The sequence below is a fragment of the Argentina silus genome (genome assembly GCF_951799395.1).
Source record: "Argentina silus genome assembly, chromosome: X".
In the NCBI taxonomy this organism is placed as follows: Eukaryota; Metazoa; Chordata; class Actinopteri; order Argentiniformes; family Argentinidae; genus Argentina; species Argentina silus.
The window spans coordinates 597110-614676 of NC_139653.1; the positions used below are offsets into that span (position 1 = coordinate 597110).

The 17567-nt window shown below is 46.3% G+C and overlaps 1 protein-coding gene across 1 annotated transcript in view; it reads left to right on the plus strand.

Moving 5' to 3' along the window:
* grid1a (glutamate receptor, ionotropic, delta 1a) overlaps positions 1–17567 on the plus strand; it is a gene marked incomplete at both ends in the record, with an annotated part of 336048 nt that overhangs the window by 198987 nt on the left and 119494 nt on the right. The window contains one exon of the mRNA XM_083695162.1: positions 16464–16748. Coding sequence (XP_083551288.1) covers positions 16464–16748 — 285 coding nt within the window. The remainder of the gene's footprint in view (positions 1–16463; positions 16749–17567) is intronic.

The window sequence follows — 17567 nt, forward strand, 5'->3', positions numbered from 1 at the left end:
ACTGTTCATAATCTGTCTATACTGTTCATAATGTACATATCCCTATATTTATTTTTTTATAGATTGAACATTTGCCAGGATTATAGAAGGCAGAGGAATGCGATTCTTTAGCTGTTGCTTCCTGAAGCGTTGACGCATGCCGCCTTTCTTTTCTCGTTTCCTGACATAACACAACTTAACAAAGTTGTTATCTGTCCCAATAAATATTCCCTTATTAAGGTTTTGATCCAACAAAGAGTGTATGGTATCATCCACAGCCTGGCAATTCCATTGTAATCCCAGGAGAAACTCACGCGTGAATGATTTGAATGTTTGGGGACACTGGTAACTCCAGGCCAAGTTCACAATAATCGTTGAAAGATAGTAAAAAAAATCAAATAAAAAAAAAAAATGTAAAAAATATCAATTTCTGAATTAACTAAACAACGACCTTAGGACATAAAGGGGACAGGATCGGACTCACATGGAAACTTAGAAACAACCTTTTAAAACAAAAACAAATGACACAAGAACACAAGGAACACTCACGACTGGTCACCGCAGAGCGGTAGTGGTACAATACAGTACATGAGCAGCACATTAGTCCCTTAATTACCATTCCCCTTTGCAGTCTAATTAACAGGTCGCTGAACAGCCCATAGCTCTCGGTCTCTCTCTCTCTCTCTCTCTCTCTGCTGTTCCATATGAGTGATGAGTGGGAGTGCTGTAGGTAAACTGTTTCACTCTTTCCCTACTGGCTCATGGTCATTTGGGCCTATGTCCAATGTCCTATAGGCATATGGTCATCACATCGCTGAGTGAACACTCGCCAGCTCATATAAGCTCTATACATGCCACCACAGGGAGCCCATAGCTCAAAGCTTCCCATATTAGTTTTGTTTATAGGCATTTGTGTATATACGCATGCAGAGGGAACCATTAGCGAAATACATCTTCTCCTCAAAACGGTTATTTTTTCTGTACGTCGCGAATGCTCCTAACAAAGTTATATATACTTAGAAAGTTATATATACTTAACCCTTAACATTATATATTTTTTTGACAACCTAATCCGTGGACACGGTTTAAAAATCCAATATATTACTAAAGGCTACAGTTGTGTCTAGTTCATCCTTTCATGTGGCTGCGGTGTGTGTTATATATTATATAGTCCTATTATATATAGCTATTCTTTCTGTCAGGGAGAACAATGACATCAAAGCACCTGCGGTGGCCCACTACCGATGCCGCGCATGCGGCTATCTGCATTAATTGAAACATATTCATGGTCCTATTAATCAGTCACCGGCATTACTAACACAAACATGAATGTGCTAGCCAAGATAACCACACTGGGCAAATACAAAGACCGCACATGCTGTTGTTGCCTGCTGCGGCTGTCCCCATCTATGTGTATTCCAGAATGGCAAACCATGGACACGGATTCCTAAACCGTGCGCACAGATTAGGTTGTACATTTTTTCTCTCTACCTGACCTGTTAGGGGCTCCGTAAATATGTACTGCAGATGCACCGCTTGTTCCTTTTTTGCTGAGTTGAATGAAACTGGCTTTGGATCAATGCAGTTGATCTGACTCTAGCAGAGAAAAATAGATATTCCCATTAGTGGTTAATGTACATTTTGATCCACAAGGATTTCTATCCAAGCAGTTTTCTACCTCATACTGTAGTAACTGTACTGTGCATGTAGTTTTTAATAGAAATAGGCTCTCATGCTGAGAAGCATGGAGGATAATCACCATACTGTATTTTCTGGTGGTTTAAAACATTCCACAGGGAATTCATACCATAATAAGATTCTCAATGAATTCAGTGTACATCTTTAGAAATCTACTAGGACCTTTGAGTATATTACAAATCGCCAGCCTGGTATAAGAGATATACTGTACATCTCCATCTCCTCCTCCTCTTCTGCATTGTCTATTAGAGTTACAAGCTTCTTTATGTTGGCCTAGTGTGGCTAATTGGCCAATCACACAGCCTCTGAGACAGTATAAAGCAGCTGCAGGCAGTGTGGAGACCTCTTCATGTCACGGGGGATTGAGAGTAGACCACCAGTGGCTCTATACACCTGAGCCAAGGCTGATGGTAACCAGGTAAAACTCCAAAATGCAGAGTCAGAGGCAGTAGGGAGGTCCAAGGCGTTTACTCGAAAAACTTAGGTATCTTTACAAAAGGCAGCAAGACAGTCTTAGGCATAAACTTTCATTACTTGACAAGGAGGCACTGCTAACAGAGGTCTTAATATACTATAACTAATAAGGTCTAATGAGTGGAACACAGGTGAGAAACATAAACACGAAACACAATCACTACTGTCATGGGTGGCAGGTGAGTCCCGAGGGCAGGAAGGACCAAATAAGGGCATCTCCTAATTACTTCCTCTCGGTCCCCCTGGAGGTGCGCTCTGTCGCCCTCTGCTGGTTGGACAGCCTCGTGACAGGACCCCCTCCTCTACAGCCGACTCCCGGCGGCCCAGGGCGACCTGGTCGACTTCGATGAAAGTCTTGGACAAGGCCTCGGTGCAGGACGTGTCATGAAGGGACCCAACTCCTCTCTTCCGGGCCATAGCCTTCCCAGTCTACCAGGTATTGTAGTCCCCGTCCAACACGTCTTGAGTCTAGCAGCCGCTTGACGGAATAAGCCATACCTCCACCTATGAGACGGGGTGGGGGAGGGGGGGGACAGAGGAGAGGTAATCACTGGCTTCAGCAAGGAGACATGAAAAACTGGGTTCACCTTCATGGATCTCGGGAGCTCCAGCTGGTAAGCAACCGGATTCACTCTCCGAATGATGCGGAACGGTCCGATGTAACGTGGAGCCAGCTTCCGAGACTCCACTCTCAATGGGAGGTCCTTGGTGGACAACCATACTCGTTGATCCGGTCTCAATTGTGGGACCGGTCTCCTGTCGGTTGGCCTGCCTCTGGTGGTGCGATGTAGACTGGCTTAAGGTCCTGCGAGCCCGTTTCCAGACCTTCCTGCAGCGGGACACGAATGCCTCAGCAGATGGAACTGCCACGGAGTCCTGCTGGTTGGGGAACAGAGGAGGTTTAAAGCCAAATTGGCACTCGAATGGGGACATACCCGTAGATGACCACTGGAGGGTGTTGTACGACAGCTCTGCCCACATCAGAAACTGGCTCCATCTGTCTGGGTTGGAGGACACAAAACATCTTAAATACTTCTCCAGGTCCTGATTCACCCGCTCGGTTTGGCCATTGGATTGGGGGTGAAATCCCGAAGAGAGGCTGACTGAGGCATCAAAGAGGGACCAAAAGGCCTTCCAAAAACGAGACGCGAACTGGGGTCCCCGGTCGGAGACGATATCCGCAGGAACGCCATGGATCTTCACCACATGCTGGAGGACGAGATCGGCGGTCTCGCTAGCAGATGGCAGCTTAGGGAGCGCTATGAAATGTGCTGCCTTGGAGAACCGGTCTACCACCACGAGAATTACCGTATTACCCCTGGAGGTTGGCAGGCCTGTTATAAAATCCATTGAGACGTGGGACCATGGTCGCCTTGGAATGGGCAACGGCAGTAGAAGACCTGCAGGTCGTTGGTGGCTGGACTTGTGCTGAGCGCAGACTGAGCACGCGTCCACAAAGGTCTTGACATCCCCTCGCATCTTGGGCCACCAGAATATCCGTCGAATGAATTCAAAGGTGCGCTGCATGCCTGCATGGCCTGTCAGTAGTGTGGAATGGCCCCATTGTAAGATCCGTGACCTCGTTGAGCTGGGTACGAAGAGACAGCCTTCAGGGGCCTCAGGGGGGCAAGTCTCGGACTCGAGGGCCCGGCGGACCGTGTCCTCAATGGCAAACTGTACTGGCGCCACGATGCAGGAGGCTGGGAGGATGGGCTCTGGAGTGCGATCCCTTTCAGAGAGGTCAAACTAGCGGGAGAGGGCATCTGCTTTTGCGTTCTTCGACCCGGGTCTGTAAGAAAGCACAAAGTTAAAACGGCTAAAGAATAGTGCCCACCTAGCTTGCCGTTCAGTCGTTTGGCCTCTTGGATGTAGGATAGGTTTTTGTGGTCTGTCCAGACCTGGAAGGGGTGTTCCGCCCCCTCCAACCAGTGGCGCCATTCCTCCAGTGCCAACTTGACGGCCAAGAGTTCCTTGTCTCCTACCGCATAGTTCCTTTCGGATGAGGTCAAGCGGCGTGAGAAGAAGGCACACGGGTGAATTCTACCGTCTTCCACTGACCTCTGTGAAAGGATGGCTCCTACTCCGACATCAGAGGCATCCACTTTCACCACAAACGGCTGGAGCGGGTCTGGATGACGCAGAATGGGGGCAGTCACGAAGTGTGTCTTTAGGGTGTTGAACGCCATCTGTGCCTCTGTTGTCCATTTGATCTTTGCTGGGGAACCCTTGGTAAGGGCAGTGAGTGGCGCCGCCACCGAACTGAAGTTCCTAATGAAATGGCGATAAAAGTTAGCAAAGCCTAAAAAACGTTGTACCTGCTTAAGGGTCGCTGGTTGAGCCCAGTCCAAAACGGCCTGCACCTTGGTGGGGTCCATGTGAACACCCTCCTGTGATATGACCAACCCCAGGAAGGAGACCTGAGTGACGTGGAACTCACATTTCTCCCATTTTACAAACAAGCTGTTCTCGTCCAGTCTCTTCAGGACCTCTCGGACGTGTTGGACATGGAGACTCTGGGAACGAGAAAAGATTAAAATGTCGTCCAAATAAACAAACACAAATTGGTTTAGCATGTCTCGCAGGGCGTCATTTATGAACGCCTGAAACACCGCTGGACTGTTGGCCAACCCAAAGGGCATCACCAGGTATTCGTAGTGGCCACTGGGGGTGATGAATGCAGTCTTCCACTCATCCCCTTCCCTCATACGCACCAGATTGTAGGCGCTACGCAGGTCCAGCTTGGTGAAGGTGGTGGCGTTGCGCAGCTGCTCAAAGGCGGACGACATTAAGGGGAGAGGATATCGATCCTTGATGGTGATTTTGTTAAGGCCCCTGTAGTCTATGCAAGGACGGAGCCCACCGTCCTTCTTACCTACGAAAAAGAAACCTGCCGCTGCAGGAGATCTCGACGGCCTGATAAAACCAGTCTTTAGTGCATCCCTGATGTACTCCTCCATGGCCAGTTTCTCAGGGGGAGAGAGGGAATAGTCTGCCCCTAGGTGGCATAGTACCAGGCAGCAGGTCGATGGCACAGTCATAGGGTCGATGTGGGGGAAGCACTGAGGCTTTGGCCTTGCTGAAAACCATAGACAGGTCTCTGTATTGCTCTGGCAATCCCGGTATCTCTAACCGGGGTCTGGAGTCCCCGCTACTCTGGAGCTGATCGGGCACAGGGAATTCCTCTATTTGGGCGTAAAATACTTTCTGAGCTCTGAGGCAGGAGAGGGCACAGTTAGGACCCCAGAGCGTTAAAGAGCCTGTGGACCAAGAGAACTGAGGTTCATGCTTACACAACCAGGGATTGCCCAGAATCACAGGATCCATTGGTGAGTCGAGTAACTGAAATTGGATGGTCTCATAATGGTCCTCAATACATAGCTGGACAGGCTTAGTACGGTAGGTTAGTTTGCCAGTGCCAATCGGTTTCCCATCAACGGCCTGCACCATTCGTGGCGAAGGGTTTAACTCAACGGGTAATTATAATTTTAAGGCCCATGACAAGTCTAAAAAGTTCTCTGCCGCTCCAGAATCAACAAGGGCGTTAACCTGTGCTTGCCCGGTCTGAGGATCCCTCCATCCAAGTGTCGCCTGCAAATGTAGGCCAGACACTGACCTGGACGGGAGTATGGCTCCGCTCCTCAGGGTTTCCCAGCTCCCTGAGGCGGTCTGACTTTTCCCTGCAGCCCTGGGCATTGGGGGCGGCGGTGGCTGAGAAACAGCGGGTGACAGGGTTGGGGGATGCAGGCCACTGGATGCCAGGCTCTTGCCACCTCGCTCTCTTAGGCGTTCCAGTCGGCGGTTGTCAATCCGGATGGCAAGGGTGATAAGTGCCTCCAGGCCATCGCCCCAGTCTCGAGTAGACAGCTCATCTTTGATGTCTTCTGCTAGTCCACGGTAAAAGGTTGAGACCATGGCCTCTTCTCCCCATCCAGTCTCCTCAGCTAGGGTCCTGAACCGAATGGCGTAGTCGACCACCATCTGTGATCCCTGACGTAGGTCTAGGAGTCGTCTGGCGGCCTCACGCCCACTTACGGGATGGTCGAAGACTTGACGGAGTGTATGGGTGAACACATCCAGACTGTCGCAGGTCGGGGAATCCTTCTCCACTAGTGCTGTGGCCCAGTGTAGGGCCCGATCAGACAGCAAGGTGATGATATAGGCGACCTTGGAGGCTTCTGTGGAAAAGGAATAGGGCTGGAGTTTAAAAATCAGTGAGCACTGGGTCAAAAATGGCTTGCACCCACCCGAGCGACCATCATAGCGCTGAGGGGCCGGGATCCTGGGTTCAGGGCCTGGTGTCTGGGGGTTTCGGTGTGGCTCTGGCGGAGCAGTCGGCATTGGGGCTGGTGAGGGTCCTGACAATCAACTCTCCAGGCGGCGCACAGAGTCAAGGAGTATTCCCACCGAGTCGGTGAGGTGCCGGAGCTGGTCGTGGTGCGCACCCAGCCGCGCTCCTTGGTTCGTCAGTGCCGATCGGATTTGCTCAGCCTCTGAGGAGGGTGCTGGTGACTCCGCGGGGTTCATGTTGTTGGTCAAGTAATGCGGTCACGGGGGATTGAGAGTAGACCACTCTATACACCTGAGCCAAGGCTGATGGTAACCAGGTAAAACCCCAAAATGCAGAGTCAGAGGCAGTAGGGAGGTCCAAGGCTTTTACTCGAAAAACTTAGGTATCTTTACAAAAGGGCAGCAAGACAGTCTTAGGCATAAACGTTCATTACTTGACAAGGAGGCACTGCTAACAGAGGTCTTAATATACTATAACTAATAAGGTCTAATGAGTGGAACACAGGTGAGAAACATAAACACGAAACACAATCACTACTGTCATGGGTGGCAGGTGAGTCCCGAGGGCAGGAAGGACCAAATAAGGGCATCTCCTAATTACTTCCTCTCGGTCCCCCTGGAGGTGCGCTCTGTCGCCCTCTGCTGGTTGGACAGCCTCGTGACACTTCATGGGTCCTTTGCTGTGACGGTCATGTACACCCCCTGACAACATTTATCACACGTCTTGTAAATGTCTTGTAAATGAGCACCAATGCATGATTTATCACTTTCACACCCTAGTGGTAATGCATGACTTCTGATGGTATAGTGCCGGTATTGTGGCTTTGCAGGAACACACCAGGCGATGCAATGTGTGCTACCCTCGCCAAATAAAATAGGGTAAATAAGGACAAGGATAAATAAGGGTAAATAAGGACAATAAATAAGGACAATAAGGGTAAATAAGGGTAAATAAGGACAAGGATCGAATTAGAAATAGTTTTCATTAAAATGCACTCAATATACTGTAGCTTGCTTGGCCCACCAGGTGGTCAGGCTTTACGCATTTAGAATGATTCCTTTGGTTTGCCTAGCGAAATGAAATGCACCTAAAGTACCTAAAGTATTTAAAAGACAATGAACACTATTCCAACGCAGGTCTCTGAGATACATTCTTGTGTAGCTGTACCTCCAAATCATGTTTTTCTCACGCCTCCTTTGGAAGTCTGCAGAATTTTTTATTAGCTGATCTCGCTCAGATGGAACGCTGGGTGCAAGCGACTGCGAAAGTTCACATTTTGATTGGCTTTGAGCAGAAGTGATGTTTCGAGAACAACAACCCCCTCCCCTTTTTCATTACTCTTGAAAAGAGCAAATGAATCAGTGTTAGCCAATCAACTTAGCTAACATTGCTAGCAAGCTATATTGATGAAAATGGACATTGCTGAAGTGGTTTTATTTTTCCTGGAATTATAATTTGGTTGTTGAATTAGTGGCTGTTCCGTTTTGAGCTGCTTATTGACTGGTTGGGAGTGTGGCAAGCACGTTACAGGTCTCCACCCCTCGCGAACAAACTTCTACTTCAAATTTCCCCAGGCTTTCCAAACCAGGGAATGATGATTTCAAATCCAAACTGTTGGAGTATAGAGCTAAAAGAAGACAAAATGCTTCCTCTTTACAATACTTATGGAGGGCACTGTAGGTAGGCTGCCCTCCAGATTTGAGCAAACAAAAGAGGAAATACAAAACAAATCCACATACAGATATAAGCCATAATACTGTACATTCTCCCTAAAGTGTTCTGTTAATTGCAAGTACATAATGTTCTTTGTAGTGACAGCATTCTGTCAGAGTGACTATACCCATTCTGTAGACACATTGGGCCCAAATGTTCTTGTGCAAATAGTTATAATATTTAACTCAGTATACCCATGATTTGTATTGTACCTGGTCTTTAACAATGTTTTTGATAAAACGTTTATTACTCAACCAGTTTTAATAAACAGTCTGAAAATGTATTGCATATCATGGAAATGCTAGTTGCAGTATTCAAAACTCCAATTGGATTATGTCTATTAGATATATTACACTTAAAATGGCCAGAAGTTGCTCACGTTTTGGCACTTTTTTGCACATGCAAATTGGACCCCACAATACCATGTCAACAGCACTGCTGTGGTGAGGTTATCTTAGCAATAGCATGGCCTCCCCCTTTGAATTCCTGTGTTCTGTTCTGAGGGAGACAGATGCCAAATGAGATCATCTCATTTTCAGCATGAAATCGCTCAGACAGCCCAATTTATACAATTTGCACCACAGCCATGGCACAGTGGTTTGTTCTGTTCCACTGTATTACATTGACCAATGTACTGTGCATATCGATGATATCCCTGTCATTGTAATGGCCAGATAGTTGTGTAATTTAGGTCCCCCATGAATATATTATGATAATCTTTCGATCCGTCTATCTCTACATCAAATAGTGCTTTGATGTGACAGGGACACTAACATCTGCAGGAACCGTCTACATCCAAAACACATTTTGAAATGGCCTTAATCTGCTTGGCAGATGCCTCTCTAATGTTCTCAATTAAGAGCTTAGGAACAGAAGAGATTTCAGCTAGAGGAACAGAAGAAATTTGGTTTCATTTAAATGACAATAAATGCATGACAGCATTGTGGCGGTAATCATGTCTTATTCTTGAGATGCAATGAGATTTTAAATAAAAAATTCCCACAATTCACCACAAATTCATTATTTGGTTTGGAAGCCAAATATTTTATTAAATCAGTGTCATCTCCTATTTATAAAGAAAAAATAAAGACGTTTACATTATGTGGCTATGCTACCTACACGTTGTACTCAGATACTATCCTTGATAAATTAAAGTTTCATAGCTAAATAAATATAATGGCCAAATGAGACACACGCCACACCTTAAGTACTGTATGTGTCTATACCAATTTTTCTAAATATAGTATTTGATTACAGTGTGCCTAGTTAAGAAACCCTCCTTTGAGGGTGAGGACACTAGTCCAACTGACATTACGTGTCACATATACAGCCCAGAGATGAGTAATGGCCTCGGTCCACTTTAGGCAGAGCATTTAGGAGTCATTACTCCGTCATTATCATCCTTGCCAATTACCTGTCAGAGGGTTGTCTAGCGGTATAATGGGCCTGAACTATCCATTTCAGCATCATCATCATCTCTTCCTAATACTGAGATAGGAGGGGTATAGAAATATGGCAGTGTGGTTTGACTGTGTGGTTTCCTATCTATCGCCTGATGTTTAATAAAGGATACACACTGCATGCATCATTAGCTTGTAGAATGAGGGGGGTTGGCGGCTGGTTACCCACAATATGTCCACCTGAGTACAGTGATACTGAATGATTTTGGAACCCCCAGAAGCACATTCAGTATCCAGGATATTTCAGGGTAATATGAGCTGCACTTGACTCAATTAGCTGTACAATAGGCTGCTATACACTAGAGTTATACCCGTGAGTAATGGTACAACTGGACTAGCATTTCATAATCTTGGAACTCAGAATGTCATCTCTCAATTGAGATTCTGGGGCATTGGAAGTCAACACTGGGGACGACAAGTTGCCTGCAAGTCTCAACCCCTCTAAAGATTTAGCTTGAGCTGCTTGCGACGCCCCTACCGTTCCGCCCTGCTCTAGTGTACAGTATTTACAATCCAACTTGCATGCATTGCACGAAATATAAACACTGAGTTAGCAGTATGTCCCTTTCTCTCTGTCTCTCACCTCTCACTTTTCCTCACCCCCTTTCTACCTCTGTTTGCTCTCCCTCTCCTCTCACTCTCTCTCTCTCCTCCCGCTCTCTACTCACCCCCTTGTCACACTCTTTACTTGCCCCAGTGCACCTAATTTACAGTCAGTTTATAGTCCTGTGCAAGGAGTCAGTAAGTGATCAACATTGCAGATGTGCTTGGTGCAGCGCAATAATATTGCATTGGATTTCATGTCATTATGCTCCTGTGTCAGGCCCAGTGTCAGGGAAAGTAAATTGAAACATAACATGTCTGAGGGGGCACAACTATTTGAGCAAAAGAAAAACAACCAAAATGTACTTAAACTATGCTGGTGGTGACCTGACAATACCTTCAACCCAGGCACCTGGCTTTCATTCAGTCAGTGGCTGGCTCATATCAAGGCTTCAGATGGTCCAGCCTAAACCAATCAAATTAGTGTTGTTTTTGCAGGCGGGAGGAAAACATGCAGATCTTGAGACAGTTAACCCTTTATGGAGCAGACAAAATTGCTTATCCAAAGACATTCAGATTTATCTACATTTTTGAGGCACAAAACTGAGGTGCACAAAATTCAAACTGAGTGGAGCCAGGCCCGGCCTGTGTGTGTCTTTACAAGTTTATGCTTAAATAAAATACAAAAAGAGGCATAGAGGATTATAGTCATACAGGGTGTAAAACCACATAGATCTGTGTATGTTAAACATAGATGTTTACTGTAACACTCATCATTTCAGATGTCTTTGCATTGGAATTCAGAAATAGCACAAATAGGGTTGGGGTATTTCAACTTGAGCAGGGGGTTTAACCACATCAACTAGGTTACATTTTTACATAACTTTTTTCACCCAGTCCACTCTACTACTCAGTGACCAGAGACTGGTGGTAAAGCAGTGCTCCTTGTTATTTAATAAGACTGCTGGTGCATTCAAGGTATCTTCTGAGTTTCTGTTTTTGTTTGTGTGCCTGACAGTGTGTGAAATTGGGATTACTATATTTAACGTATTTTGCAAATTCCTTGTCTGTGACATCATCTTCTAAGAGAGGCAGACATTTCAAAGCACCTATATACTTACATATTTATCATTGTGAATATTTGCTGTATATTTAATTACAGTATATTTTCACTTACAACCTACAAAACAAACCCTGTAGGCCTTCTTCATAGCTTTCACTTACCACAAGCTTACTAAAAGAGACATGTGATATTTACCACCAATATTTACCATACAATATTTACCACCACTTATAATGGACAGCTTTTCAAAGTAAATTATGAGTCATTGATGTTTGAAGACTTCACATGAATCTTTGAGTGAGCTTTTGGTAATTTGTCCCAGCAGCAATTTTAGCCAAACATAAACACAGAGAGCAAGAAGTGGTTGGACAGAAGCCAAAATATTACAAACATGTATTTCTTTAATTTGGATGACACAGATTAAGCGAGGATGTGTGTGTGTGTGTGTGTGTGTGTGTGTGTGTGTGTGTGTGTGTGTGTGCGCGCGTGTGTGTGTGTGCGTGCATGCATGTATGTGAGAGAGAGAGAGATACAGTATGTATTGCATTACATGATGATAAGACAGTGGTATATTTTGATTGACAATACATTTGGAAGAGAATGATGAGAATGATAATCTAGTACATGGCTCACTTAACCAGTTTTCTTTACATTGTGAAGAAAGAATGCTGCATCACTTTAGAAGGACACCTTTTCTACCTCTCTCTCCTACTCCTAACCAGTCATCTACTGACTACTTTTGCCACATTTCCTTTTTGCTTCATCTCCCTCTTCAACTCCTCTTACACACCTTACCCCTAACCTCCCCTCTTCCCACTGCTCATCCTTCCATCTTTTCATCCTCTTGTTTCGTATCCTCCTATATACTTACTCTTCTCCCTCCTTTATCCTTCTGTCCTCAACCTCATCTTCTTCCTCCCCTCTTCTACCTACCTCCTAGCAAATCATTCTTCCTTTTGTAGCTTCCTGCCGGTTGCTATAGCCTTATACATGCATGGCCAAAGCCCCCGTGCCGTCCAGTAGTGGAATTTGTAGCGCGCAGCCTGCTTGACAGCATACTAAGAGACATACGGGCGGGTATCGGCTGCGGCCGTAACACCCTCCCCCTTAAGATACAACTTTATAACAAATACATATATGTTTATTGTACACAGAATAACACACATCTATATTCTAGACAGGGCATCTGCTAAAACATTGTCACCGACCTGAAATTGTCTGGGGACGGCGGAGCGGTCGTAACGACGCTTCATCGCCGTTTGTGAACTGGCAAGAGCTTCTCTTGCAATGGCATGGGCCTTATGCAAGCGCTCACGAAATTGACTAACAAAGTCCAACACATTCCGCTCGGCGGAAGATTCGGACGCTAAAAATGTGTCTTGTAACGATTTCAGTGGACCACGGGGCGTGTGGCCAAAGACAAGCTCTACGGGGCTGAATCCTAAAGATTCCTGGACGGCTTCACGGGCTGCAAATAGCATAAATGGAACTCCCTCGTCCCAACTTTTCTCAGTTTCTAGGCAGTATGTTCGGAGCATAGCCTTTAAGGTTTGATGCCACCGTTCTAACGCACCCTGAGACTCAGGATGGTATGCACTAGAAAATGTATGCCGTACACCTAACATTTTGAAAGCCTGCTTAAAAAGCTTTGACTTAAAATTTGTGCCCTGATCCGTTTGGATCACACGGGGCAGGCCGAATGTGGAAAAGAATTTATTTAGCGCCTTCACTACCGAACTGGCGGTGATGTTACGCACCGGGACAGCTTCGGGAAAACGAGTGGCAGCGCACATAATGGTAAGTAAATACTGGTTTCCACTCTTTGTTCTGGGCAAGGGACCAACACAATCAACTATTACCCGTTCGAACGGCTCTCCTATTGCAGGTATAGGATGCAATGGGGCCGGAGGAATGGTTTGATTTGGTTTCCCTGCCAGCTGGCATACATGACAAAAGCGACAATGGTTAGCTACATCAGCCTTTAACCCTGGCCAAAAGAAGTGCCTAAGGATGAGCTGATAAGTTTTGGTTATCCCTAAATGTCCTGACCACTGGCTCTCATGAGCTACCGACAAAACATGGGAACGATACACAGACGGAACAACTACCTGATAGACAGTACTCCAATCAGAATTGTTCGCTAAGGGAGGCGACCACTTACGCACCAGAACCTCGTTATGGAGTAAGTAGGCTACCTTCTCTTTTACGGTGTCAGCACTCACCACATTGGAGAAACACTTAGCCAGCGTCGGATCAGTTCTCTGAGCAGCGCACAGGCGTTCGCGGGTCACTGGAAGTGACAGGGTATCAGAAGACGGCGTCTCTGGGCCGGTCGGGCGCACTTGATCTGCGGCACCTTCATTAGAGGATGCGGTTGCGACCTCCGTTCCACCCTCTCCTGAAAAGGTCTGCGCAAGCACACTGTCAAAGAGAGAAATATCCTCATCCCTATCCTTATCTCTGACTGACTGTGAGCGAGTGACTGCGCACGCAGGGAACAACTCCGTTTGAGACTGTCCCATTTTTCGTAACTCCGGGCACTGAGGGAAATCCAACACTTCCAGTGTAGGAGTCACTTTACCCCCAGCTATGTCGTTACCCATTAAAAAGGCAATACCTCTAACTGGCAACGCAGGACAAACAGCAACAGGAAAGAAACCTGTGATCAGTTTTGATCGTATGTGTATGCGGTGTACTGGCCGAGGGACGTAACCCATTTCAAGGCCACGCAACACAGCTCCATACCCGCATGCAGACTGCTCTGTGAAGGGTAACGCATCGGCGACCATTACCGACTGCGAGCAACCCGTGTCTCGTAAAATACGCACCAGGCGCTGATCACCAGTCTCGCCTGTCAGTGATACTAACCCCTCGAATGTGAATGGTTCAAAACATGCCTCAACTTCCGCAACACTAGTCTCGGTGTCAAAACGCGGTTCACTTTTAATTAATCCGACACTTTTCGGATACGGGCCCCTCTGAGAAGGCTGTTGCTCTTTCTGTCTAAGAGTCAAACAGTTTGCAATTATGTGACCAGGTTTGTGACAATAAAAACACTCTCTTTCCTCTTTCTTAGGATTTTGTGACTTAAACGAATGAGTGTGCACCGCCGGAGCATGACGAGGCTTCTCAACAGAGACTGACGGAAACACAGTCCTGTGAGTTAGCACATACTCGTCGGCCAGTACAGCAGCAGAGGAGAGTGAACTTACTTTCTGTTCATTTAGATAGACAACAAGGCGATCGGGCAAACTCTTCTTGAATTCTTCCAACAAAATCAACTCCCGCAATGAAGTATAATCATTGGCCTTGCAGGTTGTGATCCACTTATCAAACATTGTTCCCTTTTCCCTTGCGAACTCACCATAAGTCTGGTTTGGGGCTTTCTTTAGATTTCGAAACTTCTGTCGATAGGCTTCAGGGACCAATTCGTAAGCGCGTAAAATCGCGGCTTTTACATTATCATAATTTAGACTATCCGCTATAGGGAGGGAAGCAACTGCTTCTTGGGCTTTGCCATGCATTTTGCATTGTAATAATAATGCCCACACTTCAGCCGGCCACTGCAGCGCTGAAGCAATGCGCTCAAACGCACCAAAATAGGAGTCCACCTCCGTTTCCTTAAACGTTGGCACTAGTGCAATGTGCTTGCTAATTTCAAAAGTTTTATGCGGTGAAGTGGTGGAAGGAGGAGACATACCGTCTGCCGCAGCGGACGCCTGCAGTGCCTGCGCCGCTCTCTGGGAGTCGAGTTCCAGCTGTCGAATTCTCACAGCGGTGTCAGCCTCGATCTCCAGCTTTTTAATTTCCAGCTGTAACTGTGCTTGCCTGCTTTGTGCTTTCTCCTGGGCTTCTATGTGGAGGCGGGCAAGACGGACTTTTAGCCGAGCCCCGTCTTTGGACCCAGTGCTAGTAAAAGGCGAGGGATCGTAGCGAGGCAGCGTAAACGGAGTTTTCACCCGCTCATCTGTCTCACCCTCCACTTCCGCACTTGCCTGAGCACCTTGAGGATCACCTGCCACTTCACCCAGTGCACTACCATAGAGCACAGCGGACTCTGACTGAGACAATACAATGACTTCTCTCTCCACCAATTCGTGTATTACTAAAGCCTTAAGCTCGGCTTTCTTAATTATCCGCTTGGAATAAACTAGACCGTAGTGATGTGCTATCTGTGCTAAATCATCTTTACGGCAGCTATCAATCTGCCCAAGAGTGGGATTAGCCAGGAATGTGTTAACGTTGAACAGTGCCATGTTCAACGGGTACTATAAGCTCACACAATACCCTATTGTATTATTCTAAAAACAATCCAACCTCCCAGTTGTCAATAACTTTTTGTTTGGCTACGGGAATTAATCCTTTAACAGATAAATATCCCGGACGAGCCCCCACTTATGTTACAACCCGGCTCGCTAGGGGAAAGGGAAGCAACATATAACCAGGTGGAATTGGTAAATTATAGTTATTTTATTAACAAGGAACTTAAATTGTCTTAAGGGCAACAAGGGTAATACAGATTTAGTGGCTACAACAATAGAAAAAAGGACCTACAGGGGCTGTTCAACTCAACTAAACAAATATAACCAAAAGCAAGCTCATAAACAGGGAGCAAAACCTAAACCTTTATCATCTAATCAAAACCAAAGCGAAAACAAAACCTCACTGGCCTAAAGCAGTGGACAAAACTTAAATACAGTGCAGAACAGCCACCTCTACTCCTGGAGAGTCTAAACAAAGGAATCTACAGAGTGTGGTGCAAAATCAGTGCAACAAAACTATACTTGGCCCAATTTTCGGTAACCATAAACTAATAAACGATTATGCTATACACAGTATCACAATACACAATACTAACAAGTTTCTACAAAGTCTATCTTTCTAATGAGTCTCTACAAAGTCAAGTGTTCTACACAAGTCTCACGGGTACTGGTCAAACATACACAGCCCGCCGACTGACAAGCTGGCCCGGCTTTTTATCCGGCCCGCGCTGGGACCCGATAGGCGCGCTGGTTGCGATGCATCCAATCCGGATCCGCGCTGGCGATGTCGACGGAGTGGGCGGAGCCTTGGAATTTGTAGCGCGCAGCCTGCTTGACAGCATACTAAGAGACATACGGGCGGGTATCGGCTGCGGCCGTAACACACACACTAAAGCTGGTAACTACTATTGTGTGCAGAAACTTTATAAATGACTGGCCTGTACTCTTCCTCTCCTCTTCCCTCTCTCCTTCCTCCTCCACAGCCTGTGAGCTGATGAACCAGGGCATCCTGGCTCTGGTGACATCAACAGGCTGCGCCGCTGCCAGCGCCCTGCAGTCACTGACAGATGCCATGCACATCCCCCACCTGTTCATCCAGAGGAACGGGGACGGGACGCCACGCACCGCCTGCCACCTCAACCCCAGCCCAGACGGGGAGAGCTACACCCTGGCGGCCCGCCCGCCCGTACGTCTCAACGACGTCATGCTGACCCTGGTCACGGAGCTGCTCTGGCAGAAATTCATTGTCTTCTATGACAGCGACTATGGTGAGTAATGAGGATGTGCTGTGTGTTCATATGCAGGTAATCAAGAGCCTTTAAATGTTGCCTTTTCCAATTTGGAGGAACTGTATATGATGATGATGATGGTGGTGGTAACAAAAAGTCTCATGATAGCCCATCAAGATCTCATTTAGATGAGTCAAAGAACTTTTTTTTTTTGCTTAAAACCACATTGCTCCCGTTAAACAGTGCACAGAGCTGATAAACTGTGGAGCCTGTTGTACAGTATGCATGTGGGTTGGTGGCTGGGTGCACACACTGCACTAGTTTTTTATCAGCCTTAGATTTACGTTCTTCTCATTAGCACTTTCCTCTCTGAATTAACTGCTCATCTGCAGTGCGAGAGTAAAAATCCTCGCCTCACCTCACTGCCTTTGATTACTGTTCTAATTAAGTTATTTTGGGGTTCCATTGAAGTGTGGATTAAATATTATGCACAGTCAATATTTTAAATAATTTAATTGAAATAACATGAAATGGAAGCTTATGAAGTTTTCCTGTTATTTTACTGTTTGCATGGAAAGTTAATGGTGAATCATATTAATATATTTAGAAATTGGGGATTTGATCATGTCTATGAACTATTGAGCTAGTAAGAATAGAAAGTTGAGTTATTCCAAATATCCACCAACAGTCCCTCAAACTGCCCATTGGTGCTCACAAACAATCAAGATTATGTTCTCAGTACTTTTGTGTGTGTGTGTGTGTGTGTGTGTGTGCGTGCGTGCGTGCGTGCGTGCGTGCGTGCATGCGTGCGTGCGTGCGTGCGTGCGTGCGTGCGTGCGTGCGTGTGTGTCTTACTGC